Raw genomic sequence first — 22,540 nt, forward strand, 5'->3', positions numbered from 1 at the left:
CCATTTCTTTGACGTTCGATGATTTTCTCTGCTGCATTTTTCCGGCAGCGGCACACAGTACTCGACGCTCTCTGTTATGCGGATAATATTGCTCTCAACTGTCCTTTTCATTTTGTCATGGAATGATTTCTTCATCTGCAAATCTTCCATTTTCTTCAGCATGACAACTGAATGTGCAGTAAAATTGACAAATTATCCCTACATTTGCATTGGCACATAATTCATCGTTTTCCGCAGAAATGAACTTAACTCCATTCCCAGGTTGCAAAATTGACTTAAATTCAATTTTTTACAAGACTAAACCCTCATGATTTGTCGTCATAATTTGTCTGATTTTGGGGTGAGATCAAAGGAAAAATTTTGATTTTTTGAAAGGAGAAATTTTGATTCAGAAATTCTCAAAATTCTCCTGATAAAATGCACCTTGTGCGGAAAAATCTGGCAACATTGAAATGAAGTTACGCTCTTTCGTGAGAAAAACGACGAATTATGGACTCGCTGCATTCCATTAAAATTAACTTTAAATGCAGGAAGTTCCGTGATAATCTGTACATGGAGCTTCAAAATTAATATACGACGATTTTAGACAACCGTGCTTATTTAACATCGATAAAACGATATTTTGGAGGGAAAAAATCGAAAACGGAAGATTCTGTTTGAAACATGTAAAACTCAGATGCAACTTATGCGCACCTCGGATAGAAACCCAGAGAGATGAGCTTTAAGATTTGATCATATTTGAAAGGTCTTTGCATTAATTTATCGGTGATCTACCGAGAGGTTGCGCAAGTTCGTCCATCAGCGCAGCGAAAGATTCCATCTTGCAGGGATGTTCATGAAGCCATTAGTGAAAGCGGTCATAATGCAGATCACTTTTTTCGATCTTTGCACCGCAAGGCGTCAATATTGTAAAGTTGTTCACAACATGACCCCTCCTTTACAATTAGCACAAATTCGCTGGGAGGCACCTATCTGAAAATCGGGAAATATGAAATTGCACACTGAAAAAATGAGCTAGTGCCTCAGGCATACCGCGCCGCGGTGTTTAAAATCGTCTTGGTTCTTACATGTGATTTATCTGATCAACCACATATCACTCAGGCCTAATGTCCCTTAGTCCATGAAATTGTACTTGTTTGGATAATTGTATTTATTTTTTAGTATGAAATTATAATAGTTTTGTGTGGTTTTACAGGTCGGGTTGGGGCTACTTCTAGTAGCAGCCAACTGTGTACCAGTGCCAACACCGGCAGCTGCACCTACAGGGGCACCAACAGAGGCAGTAAAACGTGATAAGAAATCGTAAGTAAATAAATGTACCAGATATTCCAAGATAAAGATATGTATTTTCAACAAACATTAATGTTTACATGAGGTCAGGTTCGATAACAAAGGAAAAAAATCTATAAATTTATGTTTTATTTTATTCATTCTTCATGATCTCATTTCCAATTCCTGACTGAAACCCAACTAAATTATCTGAAATTTAAATTTTGCTTTTGACAAATTACCACTGAACATACGTCTTACATACATACATTGTTTGAAAGTATTAGGCACTGATACAAAATTTAAGTGAAAGTTTTGCAACATCAAGTAAAACTCATTCTAAGTTAAAACATTATATTGAACTTTAAAACGAAAAAGAATTCAAATCTGGTGGAATAATGTGGTCACAAATTACACGCTTTGATGGGTGTTACTCATAATCAATCTCTCGATTTTTATAAAAGTGTACCTTAAGGGTCACCGATGAAAAGCTTGGGTCAACCACAATGATTATTAATTTTGACACCCATTCCTTTATTGTTATCTTGATTATGACTGAATTTCTCAAGAAAAAATAAAAAAACATCCTTGAATTAAACAAGACAGTAATTTAGCGGAATCATTTTTGATTCAAGAGAACATATTTCTCAGCGGCAAAGGGACAGTGGCAAGGCGTGATAATCGATTATTGATATTTACCCATGTAGGTTATAGGACATTTCGTCAACGATTTTTTGTCTGCGCACCTGTTTTTTCCAGTAATTTACGTCCACGCGTTTTTTCGGCACGGGAGTTTTGGTCTACGTGCCAGTTGAGACCCAAAGTTAATTGGCCCACATGTAAATACAAACGACCATTGCTCACGACGTTTTTGGATGAAAATGTATAATGTCTTGGAAGAATGAGGGTTTGCTAGTTTTTTGTTTTGTCTGTTTGGTCCAATGGAGAATAATATATAGTTGAGTTTTGGTAAAAAAAAGGGGGAGCGTCAATTCCATGAGACAAAATTCACTAAAACTCTCTACACCTCTTTGGTGTAACAGGACTTAATTATCTTTCAAGAAATTCCCACCTTGTTATACCTGAACCGGATAAACCTCTATAATTGCCTCAGTCTAAAGGCTCTTAGATTTTTCCTGTGCTACGATAAGTATCTTGATTTATTTTGCGAGGAAAGATCTGTACTTTTAAAGGATGCCTGTCATTCTTAATACGTTCAATTTCGTATAATACTGTGCAACACCTCTGTTGTGAAATAGTTGCTTCAGGCGCCGCCGCACGGCGGGCGGGCGGCCAGCGCAAAGCGCGCATTGGCGCCTACAAACCTAAGTGGATACTTCAAGCATTGTGCAATGCGTGAAGTATCCACTTAGGTTTGTAGGCGCCAGTGAGCCTCTCGCGCTGGCAGCACGCCGCTCCGCTCTGTTAGGCTTTAATATTTATACTCGCATAGTCAGCGTTTTTTAACTCATGATTTTGAAATGTTTGCACACTCTGTCATTGATTATTCTCATTTAAATTGATGGGGAAAAAATATGTATCAATTTATCAAAGGAGAATAATAATATAATGTGCGATTTTTAAATATTGGTGGTTCCGTGTCAAATTTAATGATTTCCAAAGCACTTTAATTTTTTCTTTTACATTTTGTGCTTTTATTGTGCTGCAGCGAGGTGTACGCGCAACCAAACGCTCAAAATTTGACGTATTTGACTCTAAAAGATCGATGTACAAATGGGTTAAAACTAAAGATTGCGTGCTTCTTGGTTTTTTTCCTCTTTTATTCATTTTTGCAGTTTCTGTCGGCACAACTGCGGCTCATTGAGATTAATGTCGCTTGGAAAGGTTTTACAAATATTTGTCACGTTTTAAAAATATAAATGTTTTCAAAATGAAGTAATAATTTCGTAAAGAAAAAATGGTAAATAAAAAAAAAAGTACCTATACATATATAAGGTATATTGTACATCGAATATTTTAAGGATAGAAATAAAACCAAATATTCACCAATGACAATTGAAAAAGATGATTCAAAAGGAGAAAGTAATAACATTTCATTTAGAAAATGAGCAAACCATAACAACACCTCTTTCTCTCTCAATTTCTCATTTCCATATTGTCAATATAATTTTACATACCGACTAAAATATGTTGCTTAATTTACGTGTGGGCGTAAACTACTGGACAAAAAAGGTACGCGGACAAAAAATCGTTGACAAAATGTCCTGAAACCCCCATGTAAGCTATGGTTAAGAATCGATTTTTAAGGTGTTCGTTGTGAACACCTTGTTTATCGATTCTTTACTGTAGGTTTAAATGGCATATCAATCGATATGTCACAATGCACGCCACGCCACTAATTTAGGAATCATCGTGCTTGAGCCAAGCACTTTTTTCTCGTGAATATATTTTTGGCCTTGATCTCTATCCCAAAAAAGTTGTTCATATCATAAAACGAGTGATGCCATTTGTGAATAGAAGGGAATAAACTACAGTGGCAAGGAAAAATCTCGCTCCTACTTGATCTAGGATCGAGATGCACCATTATTCACGACCAATTCAAATTTTTGAACGTTCAGCATTAATCTCTCTGGGTGACAGAACTGGGGCTCCTTAACATTGCACAGTTCTTGCAAAAATTAGTTAGTGAACATCCCACATATTTTTGAACGAGCAGTGATCTACCTCTCGAATTTTTCAGTGATGGCTAATGAGGTTAAATGACCTTCAAATTTTAAGCGAAAGGCTCTTGATCGAACTGCTAATTTAGTGAGTTCCGTTCATCACAGTTCACGAGGCTGTGCTACTAAAAGAGCGGAGGAGTTGTTTGCGCAACCGCGTCTGTAATAAACATTTTTTCAATTAAAATTGTTTGGCAAATTTTGAAACAAGTTGTGTGGGATTTAAAATGAAAGTGATGAAAGAACAATACGCTTTGAATAATCTACCTTGATTTCAAAGGAATCGTTGTTCTTTAAACTATTTTAATTCTCTGATACTCTAATTACATGAACAGGTGTTTGCAAGAAATCTTTATCTTATCATGTTACATGTGTTTTCTCTCTTTTCAACTTTGACAAAGTTGGAGCAGTTAGAAACTTACAAAAAATAGAAAAATTAAACATTGAGTCTCTAATGATTTTCGCATGGCTACATCTTAGAAAAACAATTTCTGAGCAAAAATATAATTCCGTGACTGGGCGGCTGAAAGTTGAGGGGCCTGGAGGACAAGGCGCATAAGTGCAGTTTGTGAAAAAACTAAGAGATCAATGCTTTCAAGTAAAACTAGTCTTAATGCATATTCTGCGAAAAATTCGCTCCCTGATTCAAATTTTTAAGCATCAAAGAGTCAAATAGAACTTTCATTCCGCTATGAGAATCCATGTAATTTCGAAACTTCAAACACGTACTTCTCGAAATGGCAAAAACCGGACTTACGTGCCTCGTCCTTCAAAACCCTCAGTTCACATTTCGGTGTTTTCATTCCAGATTCATTTCTAGATTCAGGATATTTAGATAGACAACGCATATTCTAAAATGTTTATCACCTAAATTTGTTTCAGGATCGAAGATTACGGTCCTATTTCTGGTGGTTGGGAAGAAAAAACCGGATGGGCCCCAGAGCCAGAGATCGAGCATCACCCTGTGCATCATCATGAACCTGAACCAGAGGGTGTCTGGAAGAAGAAGTTAGTCTGGAAAGAAGAATGGAAACAAGTCTGGCGAACGGAGAAACAACAGATTTGGAAGACAGCTTGGAAGAAGATCCAAGTCCCAATCTGGAAAGAAATTAAAATCCCCATCTGGAAGGAAATCCAAGTTCCCGACTGGAAAGTAGTTCAAAAACCAATCTGGAAAGAAATTCAAGTGCCAATCTGGAAAGAACACCAAGTGCCCGACTGGAAAAAGATCTGGAAGCCAGTGTGGAAGGAGATTCAGGTCCCTGTCTGGAAAGAGCACCAAGTCCCCGACTGGAAGCAAATCTGGGTTCCTGAATGGGTGAAACAATGGGTTCCCGGAGAGAAATCCCACGGTAAAGATGAGCACGGATGGGAATACACATCGCACGGACTTTGGAAGAAGAAGTTGATCTGGAAGCCTGAATGGAAGAAAATCTGGAAGACCGAGAAGAAACTCATCTGGGTGCCAGAGAAGAAATTGGAATGGAAAGAAGAATGGAAGCAGATCTGGAGAACAGAGAAGAAGCAAGTGTGGGTAACTGAGAAGAAACTAGAATGGAAAGAAGAGAAAGTACAGATCTGGAGGCCAGAGAAGAAATTAGAATGGATCCATGATAAGAAACAAGTCTGGAAAGACGAGTGGAAAGAAATCAAGGTTCCCGCCTGGAAGGAAATTCAGGTTCCAGACTGGAAGAAGGTCTGGAAGCCAGTATGGGAAAAGGTGTGGGTTCCACTGCCCAAACACCACGATCACCACATCGAAGAACACCATGATCACCACGGATGGGCGTGATCATCTTTTTAGACATGTGTTTATTTCCTACCTCTGAAAATTCCCAAGGGATATTGCACATATCACTTTGAAAATCAAAACGCTTTATTTTGCCCGATGACTGCTGGTCCTTTGAATTTTCCATTGGTCTTACCGTCACTGTAATTTTCTAGTCTTGTCAACAAGGGACTGCCGTGTTTTACCAGTAAATCATATTGGCTCATGCTACTCATTAGATTGCTAGGAATTGAGTTCATTTATTATCTCTTGAAAGCAATGTCACCAACATTTTGTCCCAACTCGGCTGGAAAGTTAAGGACGTAATCTATCGAGATATCTGATTGTAACACATAAATTCTGGTTAAAATAATTGATATTTTGTGAGGACCTGATGGAAAATTCAAAGTTTTTCAGTGAAATAGTGCAGCTGTGATGACATGAGCTAGTAACATGCCACTGCCACAGTTTACCCTAATGTGCCAAACAAATCATCATTCCTAAGATGAAATGGAAACCGCATCAAAAATGATGATGAGCCGACTTGATTGTATGAAGTAAATAATGTGGGATGATAGTCGACAGGGTATCACATCGATCCGGAAATCTTGTAAGGCATGCTTAAGTACAAATTGATTGAGACTCCGAATTTTCTGACTGCGTGTATTATAATGTGTACCTATACTAGTTTTAAGTCAGTCCTTTTAAAATACAGGAATGCTCTTGCGTGTTTTTGCCTGATGCGTCCTTATACTCAGTTTTAAACGAATTAAACCTGGAACCCAAAGGCAGTGTTCGGAATTAAATAATAGGTAATTGAAAGAGACTTTCATTTGGGGAGTTTGTGGATTCAAAATACTGAAAGGGAAAATCACGCAAAAGCTAGCTCTACTAAATACATTTCTTAGAAATCTCAGGTGCAAAAAAACTAAAAACATGCAGCACAAAACATGAATCTCGTGAGAATTTCAACATCTGACTTAATCTGAAAAACATTTCCATCCAGCTAGTAAAAATATAATCTTACAAAATGATTCTTTCACCTCGCTATAGAAATTTAATTTAATTCAGTAAGTATTTTAACAAGGTGCTTTTATAACTCTAACGAAAGAAAAATGTAGGTATCACTGCAAAAAATCTGACCGAGCTACCATTGCGACTTACGATGAAAATATCCATAAGTATTATTTTCCAACCTGAATCTTCTCAACCGCGTCAGTTTGCGATGTTACACCCAGTAAGGTCTTCAACAATTTAGTTGCCTTTGAATCGAAATGTTGAGTTAAGAAAAAGGACGATCTCTCATTATAATTTTCCTCATTTAAAATTTTTCTGCATCAAAAATATTCAACAATAACCTTTCAAGAACACATTCTGAAATACTTGAATCAAAATTTAATATTATTCATCATAATACATTTGATAGCATCCCCTATTGTGCATGGAACTGCATATAGTTTTCTATTCGTTTTGTAATTTTCGTATTGTCTCGATTTATTTCTTTCACTATTTTTATTATTCTATCTGTATGAAAAAAATACGTGCCAATGAATCTCTCGCAAGATTGACTTTAGATTATATTTAAGTTTAAGATGATACCAATGTGCTCTGAAATTACCTTTTTCAGATTCAAAAGCTCGTAAATTATTCTACACTTCAATTCTTTCATACCACAATTTGTGAGCAATCTTTTTCCTGATCGCCATCAAGATACTACCACAATATAACAAATCAATCATAATGTACTACAATTTTAACCCTCCTTTTAGTTATCCAGTACGTACGAATTTTCTGCATTTAAAATTTTTTCTCCGCTCAGCAAGCTATATGAGTGAAGTCTGTGCTATATAATAGTAAAACATTTCATTACTGCATCCTAAATAACTGCTAAAGATTGATAAGATCTACATATCTGTGCTTGTCAATTGATAAGTTTTAAACCAACAGCAAAAGTTACCATTGAATGAAAAAATTACGAATGTTACAATAAGTATTTCCTTTTTTGTTGAATCATAGTTATAAGAATTGTATATATTGTATTAAAACATCTTTTTTACATGATTAATTGTTATTTCATTTACCACCCAATACGGAAAAGTTAAAACCGTGGATCATACGACCTGAGGTTTTCTCGAGGTCATCTTTCCGTTATTTTTTTTTAAAAAAAAATTGATTGAATAATCAAAACAATTTATCATATCGCATCTGAATATCCGTTCCAGAGAACAAAAAGAAAAATCTGTACTTGTAGCGAGCATTAGCATAAATTTCATTTAGGTCACATCCCATCTTGAATTTCTTCATCCTCGCTAGTCCTTTTCTAGTCATTGGCTCGAATACCATTTTAAATTCAGGCTCTACCACTGTGTAATTCATGACAAATAAAAACTGACCAAAATTATCTTTTGGAACTATCAAATGGTCGCATTTGCAACTACCTGTTTTTTTACAAGATTTAACAAGATAACCCTGCTTCAGGAGAGGACGAAAAGTACGGTACATGAACCGCCGGTAACCTTCATGCGTGGGAGGGATTCCAGGGCCATGGGTGAAAGCAAGTTTCAAATTTGTTTGAAGTCGGTAGTAAAATTCTCTAAATTTTTTTCCGAGGAGCAGATCAGGCAGTGGCTCTGTTTTTGTCTCGTCATTTGAATCATCTGAAATGAATTTATGTCATGATATGGTGTGAGAAAATCACGAGTAGGTGGAGAAATGATTTGGACGTATTTATGCTAAGAGGAACTGTGCAAAAATAAATTAAATCAAAAGGAGCCCCCTGCGTTTGGTTTATGTACTACATAGGTCCTTTTTATTCAATTCATTTGCACATAATTTCTTTTACCTTTAATACGTCAAATGGGGGTGGTTGTGACACAGTGAAATAATTCTAAGAAAGGAAGCAGATGAAATTGTAGCTTGAAAGAACCTCTAATTGGATGAACTAATGGAAGGATGATTTCATTGATTCGTAAATAAACGAAACATTTTTCACTGCACTTTGGAATGGGCTGAGATAAGTTTTCACACTAAAAAGTTATGTGGCTTAAATAATGCACTTTACCGTTCAGTTTTTCTTTGTTCATTGCAACAACTCAGGAATTTTTTTTCGGGCATCATAGGTATTATCATAGGCAAGGGTTTTTTATTCCTCTCTTTCTGTTTTTTCTTTTTCTACGAGCGGGCCCATTCCTTGAGGTCATCTCCCCTGATGTAAGCAGTTTATGAGGTTTTTAAAGAGACTATTTCTTCTAGATACCTTATCGTAGGTATAATTTTCTCAGAATGGCAAAGAAAAAGAAATGATCGTATAAATGAATAAAAAATACTCTCCGAAATTTGAGGGTTGATATTTTTTAAAACTCTTTAAATGAATTCGTCACGTGTATCATTTAGACCAAAATTTTAAAGTAACTTTTTCAACTTGACGAATAAATAAAATTTTATTGGGTGGAGAAAGCCAACTTGAAACCAAAACGCTAACCTACGTATCGATAAAAGTACACGTATTATCAATGTTTCTCTTTGAAACTTGGTGTCTATAATCTTTGAGAGCGTATAATTATGCACTCACAATTTATCAAGTATTATTTTAGGGAGATATTCTAGTAAATATGATTTAAACAGCGTGTCCAGAATATGTTTCATACATTTGCCTCAATGGCAGTAGGAATCGTATTTAACTGTTTTCACTGTCCTTGAGGGCTTCGTTTTAAGTACATCGTAATAAGTAGAACATGCATGTCACAATTTTGCTCCCTGAGTAAAATCTTACAAATAAAACTTAGTGGGTTCCTCGGAACTCACTAAGACCCTCCTTGAACCGCCCATGGTGAGTAGAAAGAACAATTTTGCAACATTAAATGCGGTTTAAAAGTGTTCATTTTGTCTTTTTCATGTGTAGCACAGCTACATCAGCACCGCAAAAAATTATCATGATTAGGACTTTATTTTCCACCTGTGACCATCTTTCAGATAAATCATCACCAACATCAGCTTTTTCCATGTGACTTAGCCCTAATTTTGCTTCAGACTTCAATTTTTTGGGATCATCAATCAATTTAAAATGTATCAAAAACGCAGTATATCCCGCTCCTATTTTCGGAATAATAATGTATCTAAAATCACAATATTCGTCATCAGCCTTGCCTCTCCTCGAATGTACGATAAAGTTATTAACCAACGGAGACATCTGGTTCATCATAAAGGTTTTGTAGCGCCCAAAGGAGCTAACATAGTTGTCATTGTCCTTCATGTATTCTTCCAGGTCTTTTTTTAAAATTTCCTCAGTTTCTGCTAGGTGATGGCTGATCAATGCTTCTCCAAAGTGCGCCGATGGGGCTTCAACTGTGAAAATAAAAGGAAGAAGTGTCAAAACGTAGCCAGAAGTAATCCACTCTTACAGGAAAGCAATATTCAAAACTAATTCGAGGAGGGATAAAAATGTTTGCCTTTTTACTCATGTTTTTGGGGGTGTAACTTAGCATTTCACATGGATTTTAATCAAATTATTTAAGCAACAAATGCACACCAGTCCATCAAAATGACCACGACATAACTATTAAGATCAATTGTTCAGCGTTTCGTGTTGAGTTCTCATGTTAGTTTTATTAAAATGACTAAAGATATGAAATTATTAATGCGCCAAAATGATGGTATACAACGTCGCAAACATACCGATATAAATCAGTATATGGAAAGTGAAATAGCAAAAATATTGACACGTATAAGATATTGCAGCAGTCAGAAATGAAGGGGCTATCAAGAACCTTACGTTGGTCTGCGGCTTGTGGCATTGAGTTTCGTCCCCTTCCATCAGCATACTCACTTAAGACTGGTTATTGACTTCTCTCGGTTCGTTTTCCTCCTGGTGTATACCTTAAGTGTGTTTCAATTTCATTTTTCAATGATTCTGTATAACTATGGAATTTTTTTCAAAGAAACATTTTAATATGACGAATAGAATAGTATATTCTACATTGATTCGTTTCACCTAAAGATTCAAAGTTCCATCTCCATCCTTCAACTCTAAAGTCAGAATGAAATATTGGTAGATGTTACAATTGAAGTCAGGGAGCACGATGTTTAAATTTAAGAGCTGTATAAAGTAAACTCGATATTCTTAAAATGATGAACAAGAAAGAGAAAAGTGAGGTATGTGATGTATCCTATGACTTATCTCGGTTAATGCTATACACTTATTAAAGAAATAAGAGCTTACCTGTATCAAAAGAATCCTCATGTTCTCCTGATGAGGAATGTTGAAATTTTTTTCTCAGCCTTTTAAAGAAGGACTTTTCGTCTTCTGGATCTAACGTTACGTTACTTTTATTGACTGCACTTGTCACCTAACAATTGGAGAGAACATGCTTGATAATTTGATTTTGAAAATATTTTTTGGTAATAGAATTTCCTCATAACAAAAAATTTTACAGATTAAATTTTAAACATTTTCTAGAAAGGCATTTTGTTTGAAATATTTTACTCCATCAAATAAAAAATCGGTGAATACTTGAAGACAATGATCATTAAAGTTATCTCACTACCCTTTCTTTTTGAACACCAACAAAAAGTAGGAATTCAGTTATTTTGTAACTCATTTTATTTATGAGAAAAAATTATATTTAACAGCAAAAATTATATTTATTCGTACTCCATGATGAGATTATATTCCTAAAACAATGTGGATAAAATATGCGAGCCAGGAAAGTCTGGTATTCACAAAGACCCGTAAAACACCATCGGGAGCTTAACTGACAATCCCCATCAATTCAATATTAATTTTAGTGTTATGTGATGGTAAGTAATCAATAGTTTTATTACGCCTCGAGATTGTTTAATAAATAACCTCTTTAAGTCGGATACCCATCGGAGATTTTTAATTTGTAAGTCCATTAATTGAACATTCAATAATACTGCATTCTTCTACCAACTGTCACTGCAGCTTAATGACTCTGAATTAAAATAATTATCAAAATAGTATTTTAACTTACATTTGTTAAAATGGTGATGCTTAAAGACAGTCTAACACATAAAGTTAGAATACGGATGTTCATGATGTTGTTACAGTAAATAAGACACAATAGTTAGTCAAAGCTAAGTATGTCGATGCACAGAGATAAAAATTGAGCGATAAGACTTTTTTTTTTCTTTTTCTCCTTGGTTTTCCTTCTTTCTTTCTTTTATAATAAGGCTTCAGACATGCGTATTTCTCTTGTATTTGTTGCTTCGTCAGTCAATTCTGCCTCTGAACATGAGTTAGTTTTGATAACTAAAAACAAGACCTCTTGTGCCAGGCTTTTTTCGGTTATTTCAGGTCAGACGAGGCAGGGAACCGCGGGATGGAGAGGGGAAGCAATCATAAGGAATTAGAATTACCTCGTCGCAAAGCCCGCTTTTTTGGTCTCTTTTAGGGGATACAAGGAGGAGGAGGGGTCCTGATATTGCAAGTTGACGGTCCGGGGACATATTTAAATCAATTCCATGAAAATCAGAAAGTACGGAAAGTTTTAACTCGAATAGACGTAAAAAATTACAAAATTGGACCATCGCTGTCCGAAATAATGGCTCTTAAATGCGGGGGGGCAGCGCACCTCTCCACAAAATACCAGGTCGCCAAATTGATGCAGACTCATGTTAAAAAGTTATTTTGTTAGGAAATTTGCCGCAAAGAATGCAACTTCGACGGACTCAAAGTCACTTAGAGATGTGCTATAGTGCGAGGCACGGGGAGACCCTAAATTTGTGATTTCAAAAAGCTTATAGGGTTCTCCTGTGCCATATCAGCAAAAATAATGTGTGGCTACTTCATTAGTTTTAAAAATCTGCCAAATTACATGTATTTATTGCGAAATACCGTAAAATGTTAGAACATCACATAACGACGGGGGAACTTCTATTTTATTTTTTTAAAGGAGGACGAATCAAATTTTCCTTGAAGGTTTCCACAATTTACTTCAAACAGAAAAAAAAAATCCAGGAAGTTTTTAAGCACTGACTTCAAGTAGTTCTCCATTTACAAAATCAATTATGACAGGGAGTTGGCAACGCCGCAAATCGAGATACGTGGTTTCGGAGTTTCACCATCGATGTAAACCACGATGAAGTAAAACTTTAGGCAAGACGACACTGTCCTAAGCATTTAAACGATCATTTCGAAACTAAAAATCTTCTCGGAGGGGGCTACTCTAATGACACGTGGGAGTTTGTTTACAAAAAGCCAATTTATTCGGATTGCGATAGACAACAATCAATACCGTTATAAGTTAGGTTGGGAGAACCAGACGGTTCGTCTAGACTGTTAAATTATAACCGATTAATTTAAACAATTCACTGTCGGTGATGACATTATGCACGGATCGGAGAAAACAGAGGGGACCGCTTGTGAAAATTGATGAGAATGTCATTATCTCTCGAAAAAATCGAGTCTTGGTCAGCGCACTCATGATCTGGGAAAACGGTAAAAGTGCGTGATTCTTGCCGGGCCGCAATGAGACAGGAAGGTCACCATTACTGCTAGGTGAGGTCGTCTTCCTCGCTAAATTTAGTTATCGAAGTGGTGGCCCAAGTTGCGGCTTGCTCAGTGAAAAGTTTGTGAGGAATGTGATATTTTTTTAAAGGAGGATAATTTTCGGGTGTCCTGTGAGTATTGAAGTATTTTTTATCGTCTCGCTTCCTTTCTGTCGCACTTCTTTCTTCAAAAGACTTAAGACTTAAGACTTTCCTTAAGCATTTGTAATATACCGACCTCTATAATTTCACAATGTAAAAAAACACTTTCTTTCCCGAAGGGTTGTGGGTCGATGGAGGGCAGCGGCAGTTATAGGTGTCGTAGAGCGTCAGGAAGTGCTATAAAGGGACCTATTTCGGAGTATGAAAAAAAAAAAACAAAAAAAAAAAAACAAAAAAAAAAAATCTGAGCATTTGAAGGGTGGAATAGAAATTAATGATGGGACACTACCAAACCTTGCATCTTCGTTTGCAACGTTGCAGACCTCTTGTCATTCTTTATTTTTTTAATGGAAAACTTTCAAAGTCAATCCTTCAAAACCTTCCCGATTCTTCCTCTCTGTATGCGAAGGAAGCTCTGTGAAAATTTTCAGGAATGATATTGATCGGTTCTCCTCAAAAAAATAAATTAGGAGTGGAGATGTTTAAGCACCGCAGACAAGGGTATATGGTCTAGTAGTTTAACCGTCGATATACATTTTATTACGTATCAGATGTCCTACTTTAACATTTCATGCGTTAATTATTGGGTCATTTATTAGATTTCATTTCCAAATTATTTTGCAGATAATTGTAAATCTATGAATCAAATAGTATTGAGTTACATTCCGACTCAGCTCCCCTTTTTCCTGGTGGATCTACAATTTTTCGCAATAGTCGGAACTGCTAAATTATGCTTAGTGATTTTAGTCTTAACGTGTAAATCTGATCAAGGCGTATGGAGTCATTTGAGGAAGCAAAAGCAAATTTGATGGATTAATACATATAAATCCTAAACGCAATTTATGATTGTGAAACGTTAATCCTGGTAATAATCTTCTGATTAATGAGGAGTAAGCACATGAAAAAGCACACTTACTCAGAAATGTTCCTTACTACATTCCTAATTCGAGACATTAATTGCCAAAAAAATAATCCAATAACTAATATTGAATTCATAATTTTTGTTCAGGGGCAGATTCCAGAAAGTCTGGGCTAATTGAACGAGGAAGATTAACTAACAGCGAAAACAAGCATAATCTATTCATGGATATTCCAAAAGTATCATCTTTTAAAGGCATGCAGCCTTGCTTTGGGAGATTACTGAACGGGGAAGATACATTTTTTGTTTAAAAAGCTTACAAGTCCAATCTTATTGAAAGCACGCAAGTCATGACATCCATTCCAAGACTTTTAGATAAATGTCCTAATATTCGCAATTAAATAACCAATCAACTCTCTTAAGCCTCAATTTTCAGAACAACATTTCTTACAAAAATCACCAAAATTTTATCAAGTCAAAGTCTCCGAGGCCAATAATTCATTCTCGGAAAATTTTTAGAAACATTCAAGCCAGCTAAACCTCTAGATTCTATCAAAATTACTATGTTCTTGATACAACAGGCTCTGATCTGGTACTGGTTCCTACTGAAGGAAATCACACCCTACGAGATTGTTCCGCTACAGAGTGGAATTCTTTTTCAAAGGGAACAGAATATAATACTCAGCAGTCACACCTGGACTGTGTACCTGCATTTTAATTTGACCGAAATCAGACTCGGTAAAGAAAATCTGGAGGCAAATCTGCATGAAGTTCGTCGAACGATCGATGACTATTCGAAAATCTCATCGAGCAAAAACAAATTTCAAGATCTGCTCGAGTCTTTAGAGAACGTTAACTCCAGATTAGGATCGGATCTTCAGACGATTATTGACATGATCCCGCAGTCAAAACGACGCCGAAAAAGGGCATCCTACGATAATCATTTTTCAGAAATGGCTCTCCATGAAAACCTCTCCTCCCGTCAGAGAGAGCCAAGGAGAGCACGTTACTCAAAAACGCATGATAAAGCCTCTCTTTTCATGGCAAGAGAAATTGACAAAACTCAAGGGAATTTTCAAAAAGAATCAGGGGCTTTAGATAAAACTCTTTTTAATTCAAATATTGCAGACGCACAAAGAGATTTTTTAAACTCAAAAATTCAGCAGCGTAGATCAATTTCCGAAGACAATGATTCGAATCAAGAACCATGTAGAAAGGAGTTCCTGATAAGTGGGACACGTCAGACGCAGGCTGCGTCTTTTTCAAATGGAATTCTGTCAAAAAAATATTTAGATGAGATTCTTCTTAATTCAGATGTATTAGAACCGCGGAAAGATTTTATACACTCACAGATTCGCCACAGAAGAGCGCTATCCGAAGACTTGCATTTGATTCGAGGGCAGTATAGAGATGAATCTGTGATAAGGCAAACAGACCGTAATGAAGTTGCATCTATGTCTAATGGAAGTTTAATCGACATCATAATTAATTCAAGTATTTCCAAACCGCAAAGAAAATTTTTACACTCTAATAGTCGCCAACGGAGAGCGCTATCCGAAGACTTTCGTTTGAGTCGAGGTCCGTCCTTGATAAGACATGTAGATCAAACTGAAGAAGCGCCTTTTCCAAATGAACATCACCTCAAAAAGCGGCGAAAAAGGGCATTCACAAGTGGCGGGAAGTTGATAAAATTCCTGTTCGGGAATCCGGACGAGGAGGACCGGAAAGAGATTTTCAGCAACCTGCACAAACTGAACATCAACCACAAGAACATAATGATGAACTCAAAGGCCCAAAGCCTGGTCATCTCCAACACGGAGGAGACGATCGCAAAGGCCCTGCACTTGCTGCAGAGCTTGAGCGAGAATGTGACGGACTTCAACCGTCGCTTCCAAGAGCGGGTCAACGCCAATGACCGGAACATGTCGATCGTCCTCGACAAATTGATCCACGAGAACAACATAGAGATCGCGCTCACTTCTTTGGTGTATTTCTCGATCGAGACCCAGCACGCCATCACAGAGTTCAGGAACGCTATACAGACCTCCCTGAGTCGAGTTCTGTCGCCTATCCTCATCCCTTCCGATGTCCTCATCGAGATTTTGGAGAAGATTAGGAACTGCCTGGAGAAGCCTTTGGAGTTGATCGTGCCTGGGACGCACTCGACTGTGCATACTTATTACGAGTTGTCAAAGGTGAGTCAAAATGATCTTTTATGTTCATACTTTTTTGGGATTCCCCGAGAAGGAAAGTTCGGTCACATGACGGTAAGTACTGTTTCCTACAGGCCCTATACTTTTCGGTTCGTGCATCAACACTCTCGGTTCTTAAAACCATGTCCGCTGTTCATGAAACAAAATTTTTAATTCAAATCGAACTATAGCAAAGGCTCGGTTATGAAAACCGAGAGTGTGGTTGCATGAACCAAAAAGTACAGCCTATGTAGGACACAGTATACTTACCCTTCATAACACCGAATTTTTTCTCAGTGTGAATTTTATTGTTATTCTAGATGCTAGGGTAGATTGTCCTGCGATATATCGGTATAGGCTTGGAAGTCTTCGATCAGCTGTTGGTAGTTTTTTTCATTGAAGGTACCTAATTTTGCTCTTACAGAGTTTGCTCATCGTATATTGAGACAAAAGTCAAATCGTACATTTTTCATTAACTCTCACCGAAGATATCATATGTATGATTGCCTTACACCTGTTGATCGGCGCTGATTCTGAGCTAATAAGAAACTGACTTTTGCTTTCAATATACGGTGAACTCGAGCTCAGTTGGACAGTCTTGGGTCTTTTCTTTTTTGGGTTCTCGTCTACCAAATTGGAGGATAAAGAGAGGGAAGGAAGGAAGAGGAGGAAGAGGAAAAAATAAAGAATATGGAGAAACTGAGGAGGGAAAAGACAAAGAGAGAGAAATAATTCTTCTCACTCCTTTTATTCATCCTTTCTATCTTTTTACTCTTACTCTTTTCCTCAGCCTCTTATTCTTTTCCTTTTTTTACGTCCTCCACAAAAAACTTCTTTGTGCATGGGACGCACTTGCTTATGCATACCTACAACGAGTTGTTGAAGGTGAGTCACATGATAGCATCTCACTTTGGAGGATGTCATTCAATATTCCGTGTCTAGGAAAAACGTCATGCATTTAAAGAATCATATGTTGTTTAATTAAAGATAAAATGTTTCTCTCTTAATGCATTTTCACGGTTATTTGGGTAAGTCGTGCACTGAGCACTGAGCCAGTGTTTAGGGTTTTGAATCATCAAGGCTTGACAAAAACAAAAGCTAAGAAAAGAAGGGTAGGGAAAGGAACTGAATTAAGATGTCTACATAAGCGCAATATAATTTTTATGATAGTTTTGCGCTCGTGTAAAATACTGCAAGAATGGTTTATTTATGTAAAATAAGCTTCCAACATTGCAAAAAGCTTACAAAAGAGGTGATTTTAATTTTTTAAATTAAAATTTCCAACTATTGATAAATATGTATAAAATGTTGAGACCGCCAACTCATTAATCTAAATTTCTGACGTTGCAGACTTCTTGCCACATTTCATTTTCGTAAAGAGAAACTGTACATATTTAGTCTCTTGACATTTTTCCTGATTTTTTTTAACCCTGTGCAGAATATGCTGAGCATAATTCGAACACAAAGTTCATGTGCATTCTTTCCACGAAACACAGCTGCAGTACACTGAAAAAAAAAGTAGCTTGGATCAAGCATGATAATTCTTGGATTTGCCGCCAAGAATTTTCTTTATCTTGCTTTAAGCTGACTTTTTCTTGATTCAAGAAAAATAATGCTTGGGTTAAGCAAAAAATAGCTTATATTAACCAGCAAAATTCTTGATTTAAGAGGAAATACTTCTTGGCGGCAAATTTAAGATTCTTTTTTTTTCCAGTGTAGACATTTTGAATCATCGCGAACGAGGTTCGTATTTTGCGACTTAATTACAAGAGATAAGCTAACTTCAAATGACGTCAAAACGGTATTCCAATGTTTTTAAAATAGCATCATCAATATTTTATCTTTGCAGGTGTCTCTAGGAGTCGTGGGCGAGGAGCTGATAATAACAGTCACGTTGCCAATATCCGACGTTTCCGGACAATTTCAGATGTACAAAATTGTGTCGATACCATGGCTCATGAACAGAACCGACATTTTTATTCAGTGGGAGGTCGCAGACTACTTCATCATCGACGAGAGTCGAAAGTTCCACGCCGCCATCACCTCGTCCCAGAGGGAGCAGTGTCAGGGCAAACATATTACAATTTGCCCCATCTCCACCGCCCTCTACACGGAAACGAGTCCCATTTGCGAATTCTCCCTCTTCATGGGGGAACACAATCAACTCTGCATGAAGACGGTAGGTAGCTTTTTATTTGTTGCTTATTCCCAGACGAGCAACAAATATTAAAAAGTTTTAATTAAAGTAGATAGCGTTCAGCAAACCAGCCATATCTACATGAAGATTTTTGAAAAAGACCTGTATGCGATTGTGATGGACTGATACTGTATTTTCACGACTTAAGACAAATAACATAGGATTTACAACCCATAAGAATATAAAAAGGTGCCCTTCGGTAGAATAACATCTTTATAGGTCATTTGACTTTATCCAGCTTACCCATGAGACCCTCTCAAGGGCATGGATATTCCTTTTAAAAATGTCCCTATTGTCTCACATGGAAAAAATAGGTAGGAATTAAGTCCCAACTTGGGTATTTTCAATACATTGTGAAAAAAAAGAAATAATTTATATAATTATTAATAATGAACATTATTAAATATATAATTTAGATTTAAATATTTACTAATGTTAGTAATAGAGAAGTAGATGTAGTACCCTAAGAAATTAGGCTACTAACCGATATGTTGTGGCACCCCAACTTAAGTTGCGGTACTACCACAATCAATTGGAAATGTCCGTACCATATCCAACAAATTGCGGGGTAGTACCTTAATTATAGGAAATAATCCCTGGCACTTTTTTTCCATGCAAAATATTCTAAAAATATCCGTGCTTTTTGTTTTTCTTTTTTATGGTGTCAATAACTGTGTTACTCTTGTAAATTCCAGGTTGATAAGCTGAAAAATAACATAATCAAATCAATACCGTCTGCATGGGTTGTGTCCGTCGTGCAACCAACTAGCCTGACCCTAATCTGTCCGAACCACACAATTTACAACGAGAAAGTCGAGGGGAGTTTCCTGATCAAAAACGCAACCGAGTGTGAGATCCTCAGTCGTTACTTCAAGCTCCAACGGGTCATCGGAAATAACATGAGCATCCAAGCGGACTTCAAACTTCTGGCCATCCCCAAAATCCACATCCTCAACGAGGATGAGCGGATCCAAGTCATCGATATCGGAATCGACGACAAGTTGACGGATAAAATCAAGTCGGTCATCGAGCAGAATGAAAAGGCGACTTCCTTCTCGGCCATGCTCCACGAAGTGAGCAAGTACTACGATGAGCCTTTCATGGAGCCGATGACAGCCTTTGCAGGAACGATTAGTCTTTACTGTCTAGCTGTAGGAGTGAGCATTTTTATGCTGTTTTTTAAATTCAGAAAATATTTGAAGCTATCTCATCGCGGTACTCCTCATGTTACATTACAAGTGAAAAATATCGGGCAGAGCCCTCGAGAGGTGTCTGTCTAGTATCAGTGGTCATTTTGCAAGTTAGCAACAACGTTTTTCTTCCATTTGAATCCATTAAAAATATCAATATTAAGTGAGGCAAGCTGCCTCGCTAGGAATCGATTGTTTTACATGTATTCAAATGAAGGAGAAAATGGTGTTGCAAACTTTCAAGATTTGTAATACTGTCACGATCGTTACCAAATTTAGTTTGTTAAAGCAAGACCACGCCAAAAACTAGTATATTTTGTCTAATTTTTAAGAACATTTCCTTCGCAGTTTGAATTAATTATCGGGAAATTTCAAGGAAATATGTGTAAAACTATCCTCAGAAACAAATATTATGTCAAAAAAATTTTGAACAAATACGAAATTTCATACATTATTTTTTCACAGCGCGGCAGAATAGAGTCCAGTGTTTCAACAAACTTTTAAACCTCTCATCCTCGTCAAGGGTTTAGAAAAAGAAAATTAGTGCGATGAATGATTGTCTGTGTGGTATTCAACCGTATTCTATCCAATTCAATCCAGTTTTTGCATGATGAGAGAAACATGTTTCATCGGCTCATTCCAACGATTCTGTCTCAAGTAAAATGTAAATGGAAAGAACTTTTAGATATTGGAGCTTTGATGAATAACCATACTTAGAAGAATGCGGACACTGTGTTACCATAATTCAAAATTTCAAATCTCTAAATAATTCCAACTTAAAAAATAAAAATTCCACTCGATGAGTTGTTGAGTCGGTAGCTTTGAAATGTTTGAGGCCGGAATTCATAAAATAAGTTGTTATTGTTTACTGGGGGGTTCTTGTTTAATAATTTTGTTCAAAATTTAGACTTTGGAAATAAAATGTCTACTATACTGAATATTTGACTCCGTTTGCGATGATATTTCCAAATATTATCCGCAACATTTAAACTATACGGAATTCTCTCTGAAAGATTCCCAATTTTTTTATTTTTCAATGATTAAAAAAAAATCGCATTATTTAACCGTCATTTATAAATCGACCTTTTTTCCCGAAAAAGCGTCATGTTCTAAGGATACTGCGAATCGTAGTCTTGCTCTCTTATTCAACACCTAAAACTGAAAGTTTACTATTCACAGATCGCCTTCACTTAGCAAGATATACAGCATTCTCATCAGGATGTTCGATAAGTTACATACCTTCCAAATTGAAGGCGTTTTATAACTCGCGTAGAATCCGTGATTTTTCAGAAACCCCGATGAATGTGGCAGGCACGATACTGCAAAGAGTGCTTACATTACAGTTGCATCAAATGTGTAATGAAATGGTCTCTCAATTTTTTCAAAATTAGAATTTTGCCTCGAACTTCGAGATCTTATAGTCGTATGGTAACGTAAAATAATAAGCCAGATAGAGAAAGCTAGAAACATCATAATAATAAACTAAAGTTAAAGTGCCAAACTTCCCTGAAACCTTTTATTGCACTGTGTCATTCACTAGCTGAATCCAACAATTAGTAACCGCTATTCAACAATATCATACATTCAACTACAAGGCATCACAAACGTATTACTCCACGTTTGTCCTAATCTCATAGCAGAATTTTCCAACTCGTTATCGTAGGATACAGAAGTTAAAGTAGTAGTATAGAAATACAAATACAATTATTCACAGTATGAATCCTCGTCTGCAATGCTGATTTTGTCCATTTCTGATATTCATACGCAGTATCTAAAAAAATTTCCATATTGAAAAGCATGAGAGCACTCCACTCATTGAATTCTATACATATTTCTCACACAAAAATCTGCATTTCCTCACTAAGAGGTGTATTCTAAATCAAATGTTGAATTAATGTTGAAACAAGTCCAAAAGTAATATATTGCAGAATTTAAAAACAACCCCCCACCCACACTACGTATACATGTCGGAGGCAAATAGTCAAATCAGGCATTTTACCAAATGCCTAAGCAGATACTCAAATTTTCAGTGTTTACAAGGTTTTTTATATTTTCACAAATACCTCTCTAATTTTCAATATTTTGAGACTAAAAATCCGTGAAAATACAGACAGTCATTAAATTTACCGTTCAAAAATGCTCCTCATAATTCTTCAACCGCCCAAATTGTGAAACAAATTTATTTTACAAAATGGTGCATGTTTTGAGATAAATTTGCATTCACGGACCAGATGAACGTATTTATTATCGTACGGAACAAGTTTTTAAAGGGAATTCATTTCCGCATGATCAAAGAATTATTTTGTCTACAGTAAGAAAAATAATCAAAATTTCAGTCCAAGTAAGAATATTTAACTAAATAGTTAGATAACAGATAAATTAGGTAAATAGTATAGGCAAATGCCTAGGCATTTAAAAAAAATACCTGATTTGACTATTTGCCTTCGACATATGGACATATTCATGCTAAAAGGAACTATGTGCATAGGGTTTGGGTGTGACATAGTTCCTTTTAGCATAAATACGTCCATATATACTCACCCTCCTAGACGTGCATGTAGATTGGGCGAAAACCAATCGAAGGAGAGACGACCTGAAAAGAAGTTGGAGGCAATACAATTACCTCTCCGCATCTGGTATTCGTGCGGTGAGGACATTAAGCCGGGCGGAAGATGAAAAAAGTAATGTTTCACTCGAAAATACTATGACGCAGCGG

The 22,540-nt window shown here is 36.4% G+C and overlaps 3 protein-coding genes across 3 annotated transcripts in view; 2 read left to right on the plus strand and 1 right to left on the minus strand.

The window, feature by feature from the left end:
* The window catches only part of LOC109037499 (uncharacterized), a 30,462-nt gene extending 22,683 nt beyond the window's left edge, over window positions 1–7,779 (plus strand). Inside the window, exons 2-3 of the mRNA XM_019052210.2 lie at window positions 1,196–1,302; window positions 4,833–7,779. Of these exons, the coding sequence (XP_018907755.1) occupies window positions 1,196–1,302; window positions 4,833–5,742 (1,017 nt within the window). The 3' untranslated portion in view covers window positions 5,743–7,779. The remainder of the gene's footprint in view (window positions 1–1,195; window positions 1,303–4,832) is intronic.
* Window positions 6,532–11,841, minus strand: LOC109037318 (uncharacterized). The gene is made up of 4 exons (XM_072300584.1): window positions 11,709–11,841; window positions 10,937–11,063; window positions 9,865–10,062; window positions 6,532–8,375 (listed from the first exon to the last, which is right to left on the minus strand). The coding sequence occupies exons 1-4, from the start codon at window positions 11,769–11,771 to the stop codon at window positions 7,900–7,902; spliced, it is 864 nt and encodes a 287-aa protein (XP_072156685.1). The 5' UTR covers window positions 11,772–11,841; the 3' UTR covers window positions 6,532–7,899.
* A 3,417-nt stretch (window positions 11,842–15,258) lies between these two features.
* Window positions 15,259–19,973, plus strand: LOC109037311 (uncharacterized). The gene is made up of 3 exons (XM_019051910.2): window positions 15,259–16,440; window positions 18,287–18,616; window positions 19,330–19,973. Exons 1-3 carry the CDS (start codon window positions 15,286–15,288, stop codon window positions 19,912–19,914), a joined length of 2,070 nt encoding a protein of 689 aa, XP_018907455.2. The 5' UTR covers window positions 15,259–15,285; the 3' UTR covers window positions 19,915–19,973.
* Window positions 19,974–22,540: the final 2,567 nt, after the last annotated feature.

This window comes from Bemisia tabaci, chromosome 5, assembly GCF_918797505.1.
Source record: "Bemisia tabaci chromosome 5, PGI_BMITA_v3".
Taxonomy (NCBI): domain Eukaryota; kingdom Metazoa; phylum Arthropoda; class Insecta; order Hemiptera; family Aleyrodidae; genus Bemisia; species Bemisia tabaci.

Coding starts and splice junctions, on each gene's coding strand:
- LOC109037311 (XM_019051910.2), top strand. CDS start 15,286: ATGGCAAGAGAAATTGACAAAACTCAAGGGAATTTTCAAAAAGAATCA. Junction 16,441..18,286: donor CTTATTACGAGTTGTCAAAG/GTGAGTCAAAAT, acceptor TTATCTTTGCAG/GTGTCTCTAGGAGTCGTGGG. Junction 18,617..19,329: donor ATCAACTCTGCATGAAGACG/GTAGGTAGCTTT, acceptor TGTAAATTCCAG/GTTGATAAGCTGAAAAATAA.
- LOC109037318 (XM_072300584.1), bottom strand. CDS start 11,771: ATGAACATCCGTATTCTAACTTTATGTGTTAGACTGTCTTTAAGCATC. Junction 11,064..11,708: donor GCATCACCATTTTAACAAAT/GTAAGTTAAAAT, acceptor TCCAATTGTTAG/GTGACAAGTGCAGTCAATAA. Junction 10,063..10,936: donor TGAGGATTCTTTTGATACAG/GTAAGCTCTTAT, acceptor TTATTTTCACAG/TTGAAGCCCCATCGGCGCAC.